Source organism: Gallinula chloropus, assembly GCF_964237585.1.
Source record: "Gallinula chloropus genome assembly, chromosome: 29".
NCBI lineage: Eukaryota > Metazoa > Chordata > Aves > Gruiformes > Rallidae > Gallinula > Gallinula chloropus.
In genome coordinates, this window is record NC_140114.1 from 2008504 (window position 1) to 2028334 (window position 19831).

The 19831-nt window shown below is 56.3% G+C and overlaps 2 protein-coding genes across 2 annotated transcripts; both read right to left on the reverse strand.

The window, feature by feature from the left end:
- Window positions 1-7430: 7430 nt before the first annotated feature.
- LOC311202125 (CD48 antigen-like) lies at window positions 7431-9019 on the reverse strand (the record flags this gene model as incomplete). Its single annotated transcript, XM_084276670.1, has 4 exons — window positions 7431-7519; window positions 7793-8056; window positions 8136-8453; window positions 8965-9019. 4 exons carry the CDS (start codon window positions 9017-9019, stop codon window positions 7431-7433), a joined length of 726 nt encoding a protein of 241 aa, XP_084132796.1.
- A 6635-nt stretch (window positions 9020-15654) lies between these two features.
- LOC311202126 (uncharacterized protein) lies at window positions 15655-18430 on the reverse strand (the record flags this gene model as incomplete). Its single annotated transcript, XM_084276671.1, has 4 exons — window positions 15655-16005; window positions 16085-16399; window positions 17489-17806; window positions 18313-18430. 4 exons carry the CDS (start codon window positions 18428-18430, stop codon window positions 15902-15904), a joined length of 855 nt encoding a protein of 284 aa, XP_084132797.1. The 3' UTR covers window positions 15655-15901.
- Window positions 18431-19831: the final 1401 nt, after the last annotated feature.

Here is a 19831-nt window from a genome sequence, read left to right on the forward strand (position 1 = left end):
CCAAGGTGAACTTGCACACAAAGCAAGTGTCCTTTTACTGCACAAAAGTATGTTTATTGATTAAGAGGGTTGGGTTATTACACCAGGTAGGGGGATACATGCGGTTATGATGATTATTTCTCTGAAGCCATTAGCAGAGAGCCCCTCCTCCTTGCTCAGGCACGCCACCATTGGGTGGGGGTCTTTGGGGGTCTCCTGGAGGAAGGCTCGTAGTCTCCCTCACAGTGTGCTCTTCACCTTTGGATTGGAATGCTGAGCTGTCTGGGCTCCAAACCCCAGAGCTGGTTCTAACTAAATCCTTACTTCACAAAGACAATTGAGTCTCTTCTGCTGCGTGCAGGTTCCAGTTACACACTGCGCTACAGCTCAGGGCTGCCTCCTTATCTTGTCTGGAGTTTAGTTCCAGGCCCCAATATTTGCTGAGGTTCACTGGATTACAGTAACAGGAATTAAATATTGATCCTCTGGATCACTGTCCACACCCAGAGATGTCACCCAGGCGAGGGTGACACCAAGGGCCTCCCAGAGCCAGCAGGCCCCACCAGCAGCACCCCCTGATCACAAAGTGGGGCTGGGGATGCTCTGCAGGCAAGGGGCTGGTGGGGTGGCAGTGACGCGACAAGATCTCCCCACGGCTTCTCTTGAACTGCTGGTCCTCCAGAAACAATGCACCTGCCCAAACCTGCCTGATGCACAACACCCCTGAGCCTCCCACTTCCCCCATCAGGATCAGCCCACCATCCTGAGGAGAGCCAGGGCCACACCTCCCCCTCAGAGGTGCCGTGACACCCCCACAGGGTCCCACCAGCAAACCCAGGCCTGTGTCCTCGCCGAGGCCTGGCTCCCAGACATGCCGTGCAGGCCTCACCCCAATGGGCCCATAACCCCCCACCCAGAGCTGGCTCCTCCCGTGGGGCACAGCTGTGGAAGGGGCCTGTCCCCAGCAAGACTCTTGGGGGGAAATGCAGCTTCCTCCATCGTGTCCCCACACCCCGAGGACCCACTGCAGCCAACCCCAGCCCAGCAGAGAACGGCAAATCAGACACCTCAAGCCAAGGGGGTTAAGGTTTAATGACAGATCAGGGTTTAATGACAGTTCTGAAGACAAGGCTGTTGTTTCCCTGCTGAAATTCCTCTTGCAGTGAACTTCAGCCTCTGGTGCCACCTCACCTCTGCTCCCTCCAGTCACAATGATGCTCCGGAGGTTGACCAGACACAATTCTACCCATCCTTGTCTCACTAGTTATGAGCCAAACATGGTCACTCCTGTCATGCACGACTCCCCAGTGCCATAAAGGGCATCACAGACAGCAAACCCTGTCTGAGGAGGATCCAGGTCAACAGGAAGCCCCAGGAAGGGCACAGATTCAGTTGCCCTGCAGACCTCCGAGTCAAGGACAGGAGACTTTCCAAGCACCCAACTGTTATTAAAGCACTAGAGATTGGTTGGGTTCTTGAAACACCAGTGCAAAGGATTTCATCCCCCTTTAGTGCAAATCCAGAGAAGGTGACCCCTGAGTAAAACAAAGGGGAGAAGGTGAGGAGGGAAACTGAGGCAGCAGCAGAGCAGCCAGAGGTGAGATGCAGGTGGCCGAGCATGAGACCGGCTGGGAGCTGGTGTGACAGACACCAGTTGTGACAGTTCCCTCCAGCAACCACATCCTTCAGCATCCAGTTGAGTTGGGAGCCTCTTCCAGGTGCTGAGTCCATGGTGCAGAGGGGGGTGAGGGTGTCAGTGGTCACAATCACACAGAACATATCCACACAAAGCAGATAATCAGGCACTAGTTCATTGCAGCACTGGGGAACACAGGAGATCGATCGCTCCCTCCAAAGATTTGTTCACCCAAAGGTAAAAAAGCACAAGAATTTATACCATTTTTAGCAAACTCATTGAGTAAAACGCTCACTTCTCAGCCTGGCCTTTGCAATGACTGGCTTTTGGTAGCTTCATTTATCTATACTCTTGTTTTATAAAAATCATTGCTTAACTATGCTGATTGACTCCCCAGTAGAAAGGCCTCACACTGGAGACGTTCGAGGAGAACTGTCTCCCATGGGTGGGACCCCAGGGTCAGCAGGGGAAGGGGGTGAGGAATAACCCCCCCCAAAGCTAAAGGGAAGAACACCTCATGAGGAACTGACTGAAATCCCCATTCCCCCAGGCCCTGACCCTCCCCATGGCACAAAGAGGGGAAGAAGGGAGCAAAATACTGACTAAAGTGAAGGGAGGGATGGGGGGAAGGTGCTTTAAGATCTGGTCCCACTTCTCATACCCAGCTCTGGTGTCACTGGGGGTGCAGGGCAGGGCCATCAACTAGAGAGTTTTCTCTCCTTTATTTCTTGTTGAGTCTGTTCTGCCTGTGATGCTGATGGTGGAATGATCTCTCCCTGACCTTATCTCCATTCCTGAGCCTCTCAGTATCTATTTTGTCCCCTGTCCAGCTGAAAAGGGCAGTGACAGAGTAGCTCTGGTGGCATTTGGCCTCCAGTCAGGCCTAAACCACCTGTTACTTGACTGTTAGAGATTGTTTGGGTTCTTGAAACACCAGTGCAAAGGATTTCATCCCCCTTTAGTGCAAATTCAGAGAAGGTGACGCCTGAGTGAAAAAACAGGGAAAAGGTGAGGAGGGAAACTGAGGCAGCAGCAGAGCAGCCAGAGGTGGGATGCTGATGGCTGAGGATGAGACCAGCTGGGTGCTGGTGTGACACCGGTTGTGACAGTTCCCTCAAGCAACCACATCCTTCAGCATCCAGATGATTTGGGAGCCTCATCCAGGTGCTGAGTCCATGGTGCAGGGGGTGAGATACAACCAGAAGTGTCAGCTGCAGAGCATCTTTAGGCCAGAGTGAGGAGGAGGAGGAAGACGAGTCCCAGGGCTACCATCATGCTGGTCGTGGTGTAGGATGCAGGAGCGGAGGACGCATCTGCAGGCAGAAGAAGACCAAGGGTGAGGGGAGGGCTGTGGGCTGCACAGCCCTGGCAGGAGTCACCCCCCAGACACCCTCCCCAGGTGGGCTCCTGACACCCACCTGCCTACACTGCAAGGGGATAGGAACCAACCACTCCCCACCCATGGTCACCCCAAGCCTTGCAGGGACCCGCAGCCCTCAGGGTATTGACTGCTGCTCTGGGATCCCTCCAGGGCCAAGGCCCCCCCACAGCCCACCCCTCCTGTCCTCCCAGCTCACCAGACACAGTCAGTTGGATGGTTTCAGCGAGCTTACAGCTGCTCTCCTTATTCACGTATATCTGGTAGTTGCCGCTGTCGCTTTTCTTCAGGGAGGAGATTTTCAGAGTATTGTTGTTTAAGAGCTCCAGACGGCCTCTGTAGGTGTCACTGGGGAACCTGATAGTCTTATTCTTCTCCCTGATAGCAATCCTCAAAGAGTCATTGTAAATCCAGTAAACTTCTCTGTAGGCACTGCACTCAATTGGGATGGGAATGAGATAGGCGACCCCACCAACAGTCTCAACCACTGCCCGTGATGGTCGGTGTGCTTGGGCTGCTGAGAAGGAGGAAGTGGGCGTTGTTTGCACATCTGGGCTCAGCATTCCCCTCACCCCCTTCTGGGGACCCCAATTCCTCCCAGACCGATGGAAATCGCAGCCACCCACTGACTCACTAGTTCCCAACGCCGCTGCACTCGCTTGGCCCCAGCGCCACGTCCCAGGGACAAGCGGGATTTCTGCCTCCCCACCCTGTGCCCTGGGCTGCCCAGATTCCCCAGCGAAGGGGCTCTTTCTCCTTCACTTGCATTTTTGGGCTTGTGTCACCCTCCAGACTCCCCAGGAGCAGCCCCTTTCCCCCAGTTCAGTGGTGATGATGCCGGGCGCTCCCACAGGGAGGGAGAGGGTGGGTGACATCTTGTGACACAGCATCGGGAGGAGAAAATCATGGGGGAGAGAGCAGTGACATGGGCACATCCCCAAGGTTCCCCATGGTCCCCAGCACCCTCACCCCAAGGGAACGTGCCGCCCTACCTTGCGCGATGAAGACAAAGAGCACAATGGCAGTTGTCACCATCATCTTCTCTCTGTGTCCACACCCACAGAAGATGTCACCCAGGCAAGGGCGTCACCAAGGACCACCCAGGGCCAGCAGCCTCCACTGGAAGCCCCCACGGATCCCAAAGTGGGGCTGGGGATGCTCTGCAGGAACGGGGCTGGCAGAGTAGCAGTGACATGGGAAGATACCTCCACAGCTTCTCTTTTGTACAGCTGCTCTTCCTGAAACCAGGTGTCTGCCCCGATGTGCGTGACTTACAACACCTCTGATATCACCACTACCGCCCCGATGTGCGTGACATACAACACTTCTGATATCACCACCACTGCAATAAATAAAGGGCATTCCCGGGGTCACACCTGCCCTTCAGAGCTTCCCTGACATCCCACAGGGTCCCACCAGCAATCCCAGCTCTGCATCCCTACCAAGCTCTGGCCGCCGGACATGCCATCAAACAGCCCCTGACGAGGACCGTGCCAGCAGGTTTCACCGCTATTTTCTCTCTGTCATGACAGGCTCAGAGCCCTCAGAGGGTTATTCATCAGGTGTGTTTATTGCAGCGCGGGGTGCAAAGGTGGTGGGTCTCCAAGGTGAACTTGCACACAAAGCAAGTGTCCTTTTACTGCACAAAAGTATGTTTATTGATTAAGAGGGTTGGGTTATTACACCAGGTAGGGGGATACGTGCGGTTATGATGATTATTTCTCTGAAGCCATTAGCAGAGAGCCCCTCCTCCTTGCTCAGGCACGCCACCATTGGGTGGGGGTCTTTGGGGGTCTCCTGGAGGAAGGCTCGTAGTCTCCCTCACAGTGTGCTCTTCACCTTTGGATTGGAATGCTGAGCTGTCTGGGCTCCAAACCCCAGAGCTGGTTCTAACTAAATCCTTTCTTCACAAAGACAATTGAGTCTCTTCTGCTGCGTGCAGGTTCCAGTTACACGCTGTGCTACAGCTCAGGGCTGCCTCCTTATCTTGTCTGGAGTTTAGTTCCAGGCCCCAATATTTGCTGAGGTTCACTGGATTACAGTAACAGGAATTAAATATTGATCCTCTGGATCATTGTCCACACCCAGAGATGTCACCCAGGTGGGGGTGACACCAAGGGCCTCCCAGAGCCAGCAGGCCCCACCAGCAGCACCCCCTGATCACAAAGTGGGGCTGGGGATGCTCTGCAGGCAAGGGGCTGGTGGGGTGGCAGTGACGCGACAAGATCCCCCCACGGCTTCTCTTGAACTGCTGGTCCTCCAGAAACAATGCACCTGCCCAAACCTGCCTGATGCACAACACCCCTGAGCCTCCCGCTTCCCCCATCAGGATCAGCCCACCATCCTGAGGAGAGCCAGGGCCACACCTCCCCCTCAGAGGTGCCGTGACACCCCACAGGGTCCCACCAGCAAACCCAGGCCTGTGTCCTCGCCGAGGCCTGGCTCCCAGACATGCCGTGCAGGCCTCACCCCAATGGGCCCGTAACCCCCCACCCAGAGCTGGCTCCTCCCGTGGGGCACAGCTGTGGAAGGGGCCTGTCCCCAGCAAGACTCTTGGGGGGAAATGCAGCTTCCTCCATCGTGTCCCCACACCCCGAGGACCCACTGCAGCCAACCCCAGCCCAGCAGAGAACGGCAAATCAGACACCTCAAGCCAAGGGGGTTAAGGTTTAATGACAGATCAGGGTTTAATGACAGTTCTGAAGACAAGGCTGTTGTTTCCCTGCTGAAATTCCTCTTGCAGTGAACTTCAGCCTCTGGTGCCACCTCACCTCTGCTCCCTCCAGTCACAATGGAGCTCTGGAGGTTGACCAGACACAATTCTACCCATCCTTGTCTCACTAGTTATGAGCCAAACATGGTCACTCCTGTCGTGCACGACTCCCCAGTGCCATAAAGGGCATCACAGACAGCAAACCCTGTCTGAGGAGGATCCAGGTCAACAAGAAGCCCCAGGAAGGGCTCAGATTGAGTTGCCCTGCAGACCTCCGAGTCAAGGACAGGAGACTTTCCAAGCACCCAACTCTAATTAAAGCACTAGAGATTGTTTGGGTTCTTGAAACACCAGTGCAAAGGATTTCATCCCCCTTTAGTGCAAATATAGAGAAGGTGACCCCTGAGTAAAACAAAGGGGAGAAGGTGAGGAGGGAAACTGAGGCAGCAGCAGAGCAGCCAGAGGTGGGATGCAGGTGGCCGAGGATGAGACCAGCTGGGAGCTGGTGCGACAGACACCAGTTGTGACGGTTCCCTCCAGCAACCACATCCTTCAGCATCCAGTTGAGTTGGGAGCCTCTTCCAGGTGCTGAGTCCATGGTGCAGGGGGGGTGAGGGTGTCAGTGGTCACAATCACACAGAACATATCCACACAAAGCAGATAATCAGGCACTAGTTCATTGCAGCACTGGGGAACACAGGAGATCGATCGCTCCCTCCAAAGATTTGTTCACCCAAAGGTAAAAAAGCACAAGAATTTATACCATTTTTAGCAAACTCATTGAGTAAAACGCTCACTTCTCAGCCTGGCCTTTGCAATGACTGGCTTTTGGTAGCTTCATTTATCTATACTCTTGTTTTATAAAAATCATTGCTTAACTATGCTGATTGACTCCCCAGTAGAAAGGCCTCACACTGGAGACGTTCGAGGAGAACTGTCTCCCATGGGTGGGACCCCAGGGTCAGCAGGGGAAGGGGGTGAGGAATAACCCCCCCCAAAGCTAAAGGGAAGAACACCTCATGAGGAACTGACTGAAATCCCCATTCCCCCAGGCCCTGACCCTCCCCATGGCACAAAGAGGGGAAGAAGGGAGCAAAATACTGACTAAAGTGAAGGGAGGGATGGGGGGAAGGTGCTTTAAGATCTGGTCCCACTTCTCATACCCAGCTCTGGTGTCACTGGGGGTGCAGGGCAGGGCCATCAATTAGTTTCTCTCCTTTATTTCTTGTTGAGTCTGTTCTGCCTGTGATGCTGATGGTGGAATGATCTCTCCCTGTCCTTATCTCCACTCCTGAGCCTCTCAGTATCTATTTTGTCCCCTGTCCAGCTGAAAAGGCAGTGACAGAGCAGCTCTGGTGGCATTTGGCCTCCAGTCAGGCCTAAACCACCTGTTACTTGACTGTTAGAGATTGTTTGGGTTCTTGAAACACCAGTGCAAAGGATTTCATCCCCCTTTAGTGCAAATCCAGAGAAGGTGACGCCTGAGTAAAAAAAAAGGGAAAAGGTGAGGAGGGAAACTGAGGCAGCAGCAGAGCAGCCAGAGGTGGGATGCAGGTGGCTGAGGATGAGACCAGCTGGGTGCTGGTGTGACAGGCACCAGTTGTGACAGTTCCCTCCAGCAACAACATCCTTCAGCATCCAGATGATTTGGGAGCCTCATCCAGGTGCTGAGCCCATGGTGCAGGGAGCGAGATACAATCAGAAGTGTCACCTGCAGAGCATCTTTAGGTCAGAGTGAGGAGGAGGAGGAAGACGAGTCCCAGGGCTACCATCATGCTGGTCGTGGTGTAGGATGCTGGAGCAGAGGACTCAACTGCAGGCAGAAGGAGACCAAGGGTGAGGGGAGGGCTGTGGGCTGCCCGGCCCTGGCAGGAGACACCCCCCAGACACCCTCCACAGGTGGGCTCCTGACACCCACCTGCCCACAGTGCAAGGGGATAGGAACCCACCACTCCCCACCCATGGTCACCCCAAGCCTTGCAGGGACCCACAACCCTCAGGGTCTTGACTGCTGCTCTGGGGACCCTCCAGAGCCAAGGCCACCCCACAGCCCACCCCACCCGAGTCTCTCCACAGCAGGCAGTACCTGTCCAGGAGCAGGGGTGCCTGTAGGTCAGCGAGGCGCTGTTGAAGGAGACAGGGTTTCTGACATTGCAGGTGTAGGTTTGCCCCAAGAGTCTGTGGGACACTTTCAGCTGAGAACCATCTTCACTGCTCAGTGGGGGGTCCTCAACTCTGATCCACTCATAGGTCACCCCTTCCAGCCCCACTGAGCACTTCAGGGTGGCACTGCACTGCAATGAGTCGTCCCTCGTCACTTCAGCCTTCACAATGGGCTTTGGGACCAGATCTGCAAGAGGCAGGGGGATGTCACAGCGTCCCTGTCCCCCCAGGGGCACTGGGACATCCCTCCCGTCCTCCCAGCTCACCATACACAGTCAGTTGGATGGTTTCAATGAGCTCAGGGCCGCTCTCATCCTGCAGGTACACCTGGTACTTGCCACTGTCACTTTTCTGCAGGGAGCTGATTCTCAGAGTGTTGTTGGGGTAGAGCTCCAGGCGGCCTCTGTAGGTGTCACTGGGGTACGTGTTACCCTTATTCTTCTCCCATATGACGATCTTCACAGAGTCGTCGTACCTCCAGTGAACTTCTGTGTAGGCACTCCTGTCTTTTGGGCTGGGACTGAGATAGGCCACCCCACCAACAGCCCCATCCGCTGTTGACGACTGTCTCTCTGCTCCAGCTGCTGAGAAGGAGGAAATGGGTGCTGCTCACAGAGCAGGGCTCAGCACTCCCCTCACCCACACTCAGCCCTATCTGGGGACCCCGATTCCTCCCAGACCGATGGGAATGGCAGCCCCCCACTGACTCACTAGTTCCCAACGCCGCTGCACTCGCTTGGCCCCAGCGCCACGTCCCAGGGACAAGAGGGATTTCTGCCTCCCCACCCTGTGCCCTGGGCTGCCCAGATTCCCCAGTGGAGGGGCTCTTTCTCTTTCACTTGCATTTCTGGGCTCGTTTCTCCCCTCCAGGCACCACCGGAGCAGCCCCTTGACCCCAGCTCGGCGCTGGCGATGCCGGGCGTTCCCACAGGGAGGGAGATGGTGGGTGCGGCACCTCTCGCGATATGGCGTCGGGAGGAGAAAATCCCGGGGGGGGAGAGCGGCGACAGGGAGGCTTTACCCACGGGCACGTCCCCAAAGTCCCTCAGGGTCCCCAGCCCAGCGCCCTCACCCCAAGGAAACGCGCCGCCCTACCTTGCGCGATGAAGACGAGGAGCACAACGGCCTCCGCCGCCATCGCTGCCGCCATCTTGTCTCTGTGCCCGCATGCGTAGACGTCACCACCCAGGCAATGGCGTCACCAATGGGCGCCCAGAGCCAGCAGCCCCCAGTGACAGCGCCCACCGACCCCAAAAGTGGGGCTGGGGACGCTCTGCAGGAACGGGGCTGGCAGGTTGGCAGTGACACAGGAAGATCCCTCCATGGCTTCTCTCGCACTACCAGACTCCTGAAACAGGTGTTCACCCCGATGTGCGTGACATACAGCGCCTCTGACTTCCCCACCACCCTGGTAAATAAAGGGCAGAGCCGGGGTCACACCTGCCCTTCAGAGCTTCCCTGACACCCCACAGCGTCCCACCAGCAATCCCAGCTCTGCATCCTTCCCAAGCTCTGCCCCCCGGACATGCCATCCAACAGCCCCAGCCGAGGACCGTGCCAGCAGGTTTCACCCCTCTTTTCTCCCTCAGAGCCCTCAGAGGGTTATTAGGCAGCGCGGGGTGCAAAGGTCTCAAGTTGCACACAAAGCAAGTGTCCTTTTACTGCACAAAAGTATGTTTATTCGTTAAGGGGGAGGGGTTATTACACCAGGTAGGGGGATACATGCGGTTATGATGATTATTTCTCTGAAGCCATTAGCAGAGAGCCCCTCCTCCTTGCTCAGGCACGCCACCATTGGGTGGGGGTCTTTGGGGGTCTCCTGGAGGAAGGCTCGTAGTCTCCCTCACAGTGTGCTCTTCACCTTTGGATTGGAATGCTGAGCTGTCTGGGCTCCAAACCCCAGAGCTGGTTCTAACTAAATCCTTACTTCTCAAAGACAATTGAGTCTCCTCTGCTGCGTGCAGGTTCCAGTTACACGCTGTGCTACAGCTCAGGGCTGCCTCCTTATCTTGTCTGGAGTTTAGTTCCAGGCCCCAATATTTGCTGAGGTTCACTGGATTACAGTAACAGGAATTAAATATTGATCCTCTGGATCATTGTCCACACCCAGAGATGTCACCCAGGCGAGGGTGACACCAAGGGCCTCCCAGAGCCAGCAGGCCCCACCAGCAGCACCCCCTGATCACAAAGCGGGGCCTGCATGACGCGCAACTCCCCAGAGCCTCCACTTCCCCCATCAGGATCACTCCACCGTCTTGAGGAGAGCCAGGGTCACATCTCCCCCGCAGCTGAAGAGCGCGGTGACAGAGCAGCTTTGGTGGCATTTGGCCTCCGATCAGGCCTAAACCACCACAGCACCTAACTGTTACTTTAACATTTGAGATTGTTTGGGTTCTTGAACCACCAGTGCAAAGGATTTCATCCCCCTTTAGTGCAAATGCAGAGAAGGTGACCCCTGAGTGAAAAAACAGGGAAAAGGTGAGGAGGGAAACTGAGGTAGGGACAGAGCAGCCAGTGGTGAGACGCTGATGGCTGAGGATGAGACCAGCTGGGTGCTGGTGTGACAGACACTGGTTGTGACAGTTCCCTTGAGCAACCACAACCTTCAGCATCCAAATGATTTGGGAGCCTCATCCACGTGTTGGGTCCATGGTGCAGGGGGTGAGATACAACCAGAAGTGTCACCTGTTCAGCATCTTTAGGCCAGAGTGAGGAGGAGGAGGAGGAAGATGAGTCCCAGGGCTACCATCATGCTGGTCATGGTGTAAAATGCTGGAGCAGAGGACTCAACTGCAGGCAGAAGGAGACCAAGGGTGAGGGGAGGGCTGTGGGCTGCCCGGCCCTGGCAGGGGACACCCCCCAGACACCCTCCCCAGGTGGGCTCCTGACACCCACCTGCCCACAGTGCAAGGGGAAAGGAACCCACCACTCCCCACCCATGATCCACCCCAAGCCTTGCAGGGACCCGCAGCCCTCAGGGTCTTGACCACTGCTCTGGGGACCCTCCAGAGCCAAGGCCACCCCACAGCCCACCCCACCCGAGTCTCTCCACAGCAGGCAGTACCTGTCCAGGAGCAGGGGTGCCTGTAGGTCACCGAGGCGCTGTTGAAGGAGACAGGGTTTCTGACATTGCAGGTGTAGGTTTGCCCCCTGAGTCTGTGGGACACTTTCAGCTGAGAACCATCTTCACTGCTCAGCGGGGGGTCCTCAACTCTGATCCACTCATAGGTCACCCCTTCCAGCCCCACTGAGCACTTCAGGGTGGCATCGCACTGCAATGAGTCGTCCCTCGTCACTTCAGCCTCCACAATGGGCTTTGGGACCAGATCTGCAAGAGGCAGGGGGATGTCACAGCGTCCCTGTCCCCCCAGGGGCACTGGGACATCCCTCCCGTCCTCCCAGCTCACCATACACGGTCAGTTGGATGGTTTCAACGAGCTCACGGCCGTTCTCATCGTGCACGTACACCTGGTAGTTGCCGCTGTCACTTTTCTGCAGGGAGCTGATTCTCAGAGTGTTGTTGGGGTAGAGCTCCAGGCGGTCTGTGTAGGTGTCACTGGGGTACGTGTTACCCTTATTATTCTCCCTGATGGCAATCTCCACAGAGTCATTGTACCTCCAGTGAACATTTGGGTAGGCACTCCAGTCTTTTGGGCTGGGTCTGAGATAGGCCACCCCATCAACAGCCCCATCCGCTGTTGACGACTGTCTCTGTGCTGTGGCTGCTGAGAAACAAGAAATGGATGTTGCTCACAGAGCAGGGCTCAGCACTCCCCTCACCCGGACTCAGCCCCATCTGGGGACCCCGATTCCTCCCAGACCGATGGGAATCGCAGCCCCCCACTGACTCACTAATTCCCAACGCCGCTGCACTCGCTTGGCCCCAGCGCCACGTCCCAGGGACAAGCGGGATTTCTGCCTCCCCACCCTGTGCCCTGGGCTGCCCAGATTCCCCAGTGAAGGGGCTCTTTCCCCTTCACCTGCATTTCTGGGCTCGTTTCTCCCCTCCCAGCTCCCCCGGAGCAGCCCCTTGACCCCAGCTCGGCGCTGGCAATGCCGGGCGCTCCCACAGGGAGGGAGATGGTGGGTGCGGCACCTCTCGCGATATGGCGTCGGGAGGAGAAAATCCCAGGGGGAGAGCGGCGACAGGGAGGCTTTACCCACAGGCACGTCCCCAAAGTCCCCCAGGGTCCCCAGCCCAGCACCCTCACCCCAAGGAAACGCGCCGCCCTACCTTGCGCGATGAAGAGGAGGAGCACAACGGCCTCCGCCGCCATCGCTGCCGCCATCTTGTCTCTGTGCCCGCATGCGTAGACGTCATCACCCAGGCAATGGCGGCACCATTGGGCGCCCAGAGCCAGCAGCCGCCGCTGGCAACCCCCACGCACCCCAAAGTGGAGCTGGAGATGCTCTGCAGGAACGGGCCTGGCAGAGTAGCAGTGACAAGGCGAGATCTCTCCACGGCCACTGATTTGCTACCAGGCTTGTGAAACCAACATCCGCATGTATGCGCTGTACTCCGCCTCTAACTTCCTCAGTGTCACCCCGACTATGCGCAGAACCAGTTTCACATCTCATAGCCGCCGTGACGCACCCACAAGGTCCCTCCACAGAAAACCCAGGTCTGCATCCTCATTAAGGCCTGGTTCCTGGACATCCCATCCAACAGCACCAGCTCTAACTGGGACCACCAGCACCAGCATTCAGGATGTGCCCGGCACCCTGGTCCACATCTGGGAAGGAGACAGGAGGGATGACCTTCTGACCCTACAGCTCGTGCTGCAGCCCCAGCCACTGGCCTCCAACCAGGGCAGATTCCCTGTCCTTCGGGGGACAGGGACGCTGTGACATCCCTCCCATCCTCCCTACTCACCAAACACAGTCAGTTGGATGATTTCAACGTCCTCATGGCTTTTCTTGTCCTGCAGGTACATCTGGTACTTGCTGCTGTCAGTTTTCTGCAGGGAGCTGATTTTCAAAATAGTGTTGGGGTAGAGCTTCAGGCAGCCTCTGTAGGTGTCACTGGAGTACATGATACCCTTATTCTTCTCCCAGCTGATGATCTTCACAGAGTCATCGTACCTCCAGTGAACATTTGTGTAGGCACTCCAGTCTTTTGGGCTGGGTCTGAGATAGGCGACCCCACCAACAGCACCAACCACTACCGATGATGGACTCTGTGCTGTGGCTGCTGAGAAAGAGGAAATGGGTGTTGCTCACACATACAGGCTCAGTACTCCCCTCACTCAGACTCAGCCCAGTTTCGGGACCTCAATTTCTTCCAGACCAATGGAAATCGCAGCCACCCACTGACTCACTAATTCCCAACGCCGCTGCACTCGCTTGGCCCCAGTGCCACGTCACAGGGACAAGCGGGATTTCTGCCTCCCCACCCTGTGCCCTGGGCTGCCCAGATTCCCCAGTGAAGGGGCTCTTTCTCCTTCTCTTGCATTTTTGGACTCCTGTGTCCCCTCCAGACTCCCCTGGAGCAGTACCTTCCACCAGTTCAGTGGTGATGATGCCAGGCGCTCCCACAGGAAGGGAGAGGGTGGGAGACATCTTGTGACACAGTGTTGGGAGGGGAAAATCATAGAGGACAAAGCAACAACAGGGGGGCTTTACCCACGGGCACGTCCCCAATGTCTCCCACAGTCCCCAGCCGAGCACCCTCACCCCAAGGAAACGCATCACTCTACCTTGTGTGATCAGGATGAGGAGCACAACAGCAGGTTTCACCGCCATCTTCTCTCTGTTTCTGCACCCATAGAAGATGTCACCCAGGGAAGCCAGTTGCTCACCAAGGGCTACCCACAGCCGCCATATCCAACCACAAAGTGGGGCTGGGGACACTCTACAGGAAAGGGGCTGGAAGGGTGGGAGAGACACGGTAAGATCCCCCCATGGCTTCTATTTCGCTACTCAGAATGTCCGGAAACTGTAGCTTCCCAAAATTACAACCCGTACAACACCACGGACTTCCCCTTCTTCGCTGTCACCCAACCACAGCGACACTGAGCACCCTCAGAGCTGCCATCACACACCCACACAGCCTCACCAGCAAACTCAGATCTGTGTCCTCACCAAGGCCTGGCCCCTGCACATGCCATCCAACAGCCCCAGCCACAGTGAAGACCACCGTCACCAGCATTGGGGATGTCCCCAGCATCCCGGTCCACAGCTGGGAAGGAGACAGGAGGGATGACTTGCTGACCCTAAAGCTCATGCTGCAGCCCCAGCCGCTGGCCTCTGACCAGGGCAGATGCTCAAAGGGGAAGATTCTAATTACAGCCTGGATGCCTTCGTAGCCTCACAGCACCCCAGACTGGTTTGAGTGGGAAGGGACTGCAAAGATAACCTTAGATCAAGCCCCTGTCATGGGCAGGGACAGCCCAGCGTGCCCCAAGCCCCATCCAACCCAGCCCTGAGCCCTGCCAGAGATCCAGGGGCAGCCCCAGCTTCTCTGGGCACCCTGAGCCTAGGGGCAGATTCCACCTTTCCCAGACCTGCTGGTCCTCTTCCCCTACCCACCAACATTGTAACCCCATCATAGAAGGCCACCAAATCTGTAAGGCACCATTGTCCCTTATTGAAGCCGTGTTGGCTGTCGCCAATCACCTTCCTACTTCTCTTGTGCCTCAGCAGGGTTTCCAGAAGGATGTCTCCATCATCACATCAGGCACAGAGGTGAGACTCACCAGCATGTAGTTCCCTGGACCTTCCTTTTCTCCATCCTTAAAAGCAGGGTAATGTTCCCCCTTTTCCCATCTGCCACGACTTCCCAAATACTGACAGGGTTTGGTGGACTTACTGGTTCTCAGTAGTTGTCCCAGGTTTAGTCACAGGCAGAAGAGCCCCCAACCTCCATGTGGGAATGGACCAAGCCCCAAGCCAACCTGCCCAAGAGGGAGATTTCTGCACCAGGATCCATCGGTGCTAAAACCAGCAGCCACCCAGCAGGAATCACCCCGAGCTGCTCGTTAGATCCGGGAGCTGGAGCAACGTGTGCTGGTAGCTGAGTTTTGGAATGAGTGGGCGAGGTCCCTGTCGACCCTTTGATGAACCTTTGGAGTCTTTGCTTAAAGATGGCTCTGGAAAGTGGCACCTCTTGGGCTTTACCGTGCTAGAGCACAGCTTTCCCCTCTCTTGGGCTGGTTTGGTGGATCTGGCAGGAGCAGCATCACCCCAGGGCTGTGGTGGCCCTGAGACATGTCCCCATCCCTTCTTGTGAGATGAGGGAAATGTAGCTTCCTCCATCATCACCCTGTTCCCCAAGGACCCACTGCAGCCAACCCCAGCCCAGCAGAGAACTGCAAATCAGACACCTAAAGCCAAGGGGTTTAAGGTTTAATGACAGACCAAGGTTTAATGACAGTTCTGAAGTGTGTAGTTTCCCTGCTGAACCTTCCCTTGTAGTGAACTTCACCCTCTGGTGCCACCTCAGCTCTGCTCCCTCCAGTCACAAAGGTGCTCTGGAGGTTGGCCAGACCCAATTCTACCCATCCTTGTGTCACTAGTTATGAGCCAAAAACAGTCACCACTGTAGTGCACGACTCATCAGTGCTACAAAGTTAATTGCTGACAGAGAGGCCTTTCTGATGAGGCCTCAGGTCCACACAGGAAGCCCCAGGAAGGGCTCAGATTGAATTGCCCTGCAGACCTCCGGGTCAAGGACAGGAGACTTTCCAAGCACCCAACTGTAATTAAAGCACTAGAGATTCTTTGGGTTCTTGAAACACCAGTGCAAAGGATTTCATCCCCCTTTAGTGCAAATCTAGAGAAGGTGACCCCTGAGTAAAACAAAGGGGAGAAGGTGAGGAGGGAAACTGAGGCAGCAGCAGAGCAGCCAGAGGTGGGATGCAGGTGGCTGAGGATGTGACAGGCTGGGAGCTGGTGTGACAGACACCAGGTGTGATGGTTCCCTTGAGCAACCACATCCTTCAGCATCCAGTTGAGTTGGGAGCCTCATCCAGGTGCTGAGTCCATGGTGTAGGGGGAGTGAGGGACAACCAGAAGTGTCACCTGCAGAGCACCTTTAGACCAGAGTGAGGAGGAGGAGGGGGAGTCCCAGGGCTACCATCATGCTGGTTGTAGTGTAGGATGCAGGAGCGGAGGACTCAGCTGGAGGTAAAGGTAGATCTGCAAGAGGCAGGGGGATGTCACAGCGTTCCTCTCCCCCCAGGCACACTGGGATATCCCTCCCGTCCTCCCTACTCACCATACACCCTCAGTTGGATGATTTCAACGTCCTTATGGCCGTTCTTGTCCTGCATGTACATCTGGTACACGCCGCTGTCAGTTTTCTGCAGGGAGCTGATTTTCAAAGTAGTGTTGGGGTAGAGCTTCAGGCGGCCTGTGTAGGTGTCACTGAGGTACACGATACCCTTATTCTTCTCCCAGATGATGACGGTGATGTTGTTATGCTGCCACACAATGTGCTGGTAGGTGTCCCAGTCTTTCAGGCTGGGACTGAGATACACGTACCCACCAGGGCACCCAAGCACCTCCAATGATGATCTCTGTGCTGTGGCTGCTGAGAAAGGGGAAACGGGTGCTGCTCACACCCCTCACCCGGACTCAGCCCCATCTGGGGACCCCGATTCCTCCCAGACCGATGGGAATCGCAGCCACCCACTGACTCACTAATTCCCACCGCCGCTGCACTCGCTTGGCCCCAGCGCCACGTCCCAGGGACAAGCGGGATTTCTGCCTCCCCACCCTGTGCCCTGGGCTGCCCAGATTCCCCAGTGAAGGGGCTCTTTCTCTTTCACTTGCGTTTTTGGACTCCTCTCTCCCTGCCAGACTCCCCCTTCCCCCCAGTTCGGCACTGGTGATGCCGGGCGCTCCCACAGGAAGGGAGAGGGTGGGTGACATCTTGTGACACAGCGTTGGAAGGAGAAGATCTTGGGGAAGAGAGCAGTGACATGGGCACGTCCCCAAGGTTCCCCATGGTCCCCAGCACCCTCACCCCAAGGAAACGCGCCGCCCTACCTTGTGTGATGAAGATGAGGAGCCCAGCGGCAGTTTTCACCACCATCTTGTCTCTGTGTCCACACCCACGGAAGAGATGTCACCAGCCAGGGCTGACACCAAGGACCGCACAGAGGCAGCAGCCCCAGCACCGACCACACCCTGAGCCTTGTATATGCTCTGCAGGAAATGGGCTGTCAGGGTGCCAGTGACAAGGCAAAATCTCTCCACTGCTGCTTTTTTGCTACCAGGCTTGTGAAACCAACATCCGCCTGTATGCGCTGTACAGCTCTGTACAGTGCCTGCAACTTCCTCAGTGTCACCCCGACTATGCACAGAACCAGTTTCACATCTCAGAGCCGCCGTAACGCACCCACAGGGTCCCTCCACGGAAAACCCAGGTCTGCATCCTCATCAAGGCCTGGCTCCTGGACATCCCATCCAACAGCACCAGCTCTAACTGGGACCACCAGCATCAGCCTTCGGGATGTGCCCGGCAGCCATGTCCACAGCTGGGAAGGAGACAGGAGGGATGACCTTCTGACCCTACAGCTTGTGCTGCAGCCCCAGCCACTTGGCTCCAACCAGGGCAGATTCCCTGTCCTTCGGGGGACAGGGACGCTGTGACATCCCTCCCATCCTCCCTACTCACCATACACAGTCAGTTGGATGATTTCAACGTCCTCGTGGCTGTTCTTGACCTGCAGGTACATCGCGTACTTGCTGCTGTCAGTTTTCTGCAGGGAGCTGATTTTCAAAGTTGTGTTGGGGTAGAGCTTCATGCGGCCTCTGTAGGTGTCACTGGGGTACATGATACCCTTATTCTTCTCCCAGCTGATGATCTTCACAGAGTCGTTGTGCCTCCAGTGAACATTTGTGTAGGCACTCCAGTCATTTGGGCTGGGTCTGAGATAGGCGACCCCACCAACAGCCCCAACCGCTACCGATGATGGACTCTGTGCTGTGGCTGCTGAGAAAGAGGAAATGGGTGTTGCTCACACATCCGGGCTCAGTACTCCCCTCACCCAGACTCAGCCCAGTTTCGGGACCTCAATTTCTTCCAGACCAATGGAAATCGCAGCCACCCACTGACTCACTAATTCCCAACGCCGCTGCACTCGCTTGGCCCCAGCGCCACGTCCCAGGGACAAGTGGGATTTCTGCCTCCCCACCCTGTGCCCTGGGCTGCCCAGATTCCCCAGTGAAGGGGCTCTTTCTCCTTCACCTGCATTTTTGGACTCCTCACTCCCCTCCAGACTCCCCAGGAGCAGCCGCTTCCCCCCAGTTCAGTGGTGATGATGCCGGGTGCTCCCACAGGAAGGGAGAGGGTGGGTGACATCTTGTGACACAGTGTTGGGAAGGGAAAATCATAGAGGACAAAGCAACAATAGGGGGGCTTTACCCACAGGCACGTCCCCAATGTCTCCCACAGTCCCCAGCCCAGCACCCTCACCCCAAGGAAACACATCACCCTACCTTGCGTGATGATGATGAGGAGCACAACAGCAGGTTTCACCACCATCTTCTTTCTGTTTCTGCACCCATAGAAGATGTCACCCAGGGAAGCCAGTTGCTCACCAAGGGCTACCCACATCCGCCATATCCAACCACGAAGTGGGGCTGGGGGCTGGGGACACTGTACAGGAAAGGGGCTGGCAGGGTGGGAGAGAGACGGTAAGATCCCCCCATGGCTTCTATTTCGCTACTGAATGTCCAGAAACAGTAGCTTCCCAAAATTACAACCCGTACAACACCACGGACTTCCCCTTCTTCTTCGCTGTCACCCAAACACAGCGACAAATGTAGCACCGGCCACCCTCAGAGCTGCGATGACACATCCACACAGCCTCAAGAGCAAACCCAGCTCTGCATCCTCAATGAGGTCTGGCCCCTGCACATGCCATCCAACAGCCCCACTGGGGACCACCAGCACCAGCATTTGGGGATGCTTTGCAGAAATGGGGTTGGCAAGGTGGCTTTGACACGACAAGAACCCTTCACAGCTTCTCTGTCGCTGTCAGGCTCCTTCTGAAACCAAACATCAGCCGGTGTACAGATCACACTGCCTCCAACTTCCCCCCTCAGTGTCTTCTGAGAGATAACACCAGCCAGTGTCATAACTCCTCCTCAGAGCTGCCATGACACCCACACAGGGTCCCACCAGAAACCCAGATCTGTGTCCTCACCAAGGCCTGGCCCCTGCACATGCCATCCAACAGCCCCAGCCACAGTGAAGACCACCGTCACCAGCATTTGGGATGGCCCCAGCATCCCGGTCCACAGCTGGGAAGGAGACAGGAGGGATGACTTGCTGACCCTAAAGCTCGTGCTGCAGCCCCAGCCGCTGGCCTCTGACCAGGGCAGATGCTCAAAGGGGAAGATTCTAATTACAGCCTGGATGCCTTCGTAGCCTCACAGCACCCCAGACTGGTTTGAGTGGGAAGGGACTGCAAAGATAACCTTAGATCAAACCCCTGTCATGGGCAGGGACAGCCCAGGGTGCCCCAAGCCCCATCCAACCCAGCCCTGAGCCCTGCCAGAGATCCAGGGGCAGCCCCAGCTTCACTGGGCACCCTGAGCCTAGGGGCAGATTCCACCTTTCCCAGACCTGCTGGTCCTCTTCCCCTACCCACCAACGTTGTAACCCCATCATAGAAGGCCACCAAATCTGTCAGACACCATTGTCCCTTATTGAAGCCGTGTTGGCTGTCGCCAGTCACCTTCCTACTTCTCTTGTGCCTCAGCAGGGTTTCCAGAAGGATGTCTCCATCATCACACCAGGCACAGAGGTGAGACTGACCAGCATGTAGTTCCCTGGAACTTCCTTTTCTCCATCCTTAAAAGCAGGGTAATGTTCCCCCTTTTCCCATCTGCCACGACTTCCCAAATACTGACAGGGTTTGGTGGACTTACTGGTTCTCAGTAGTTGTCCCAGGTTTTGTCACAGGCAGAAGAGCCCCCGACCTCCATGTGGGAATGGACCAAGCCCCAAGCC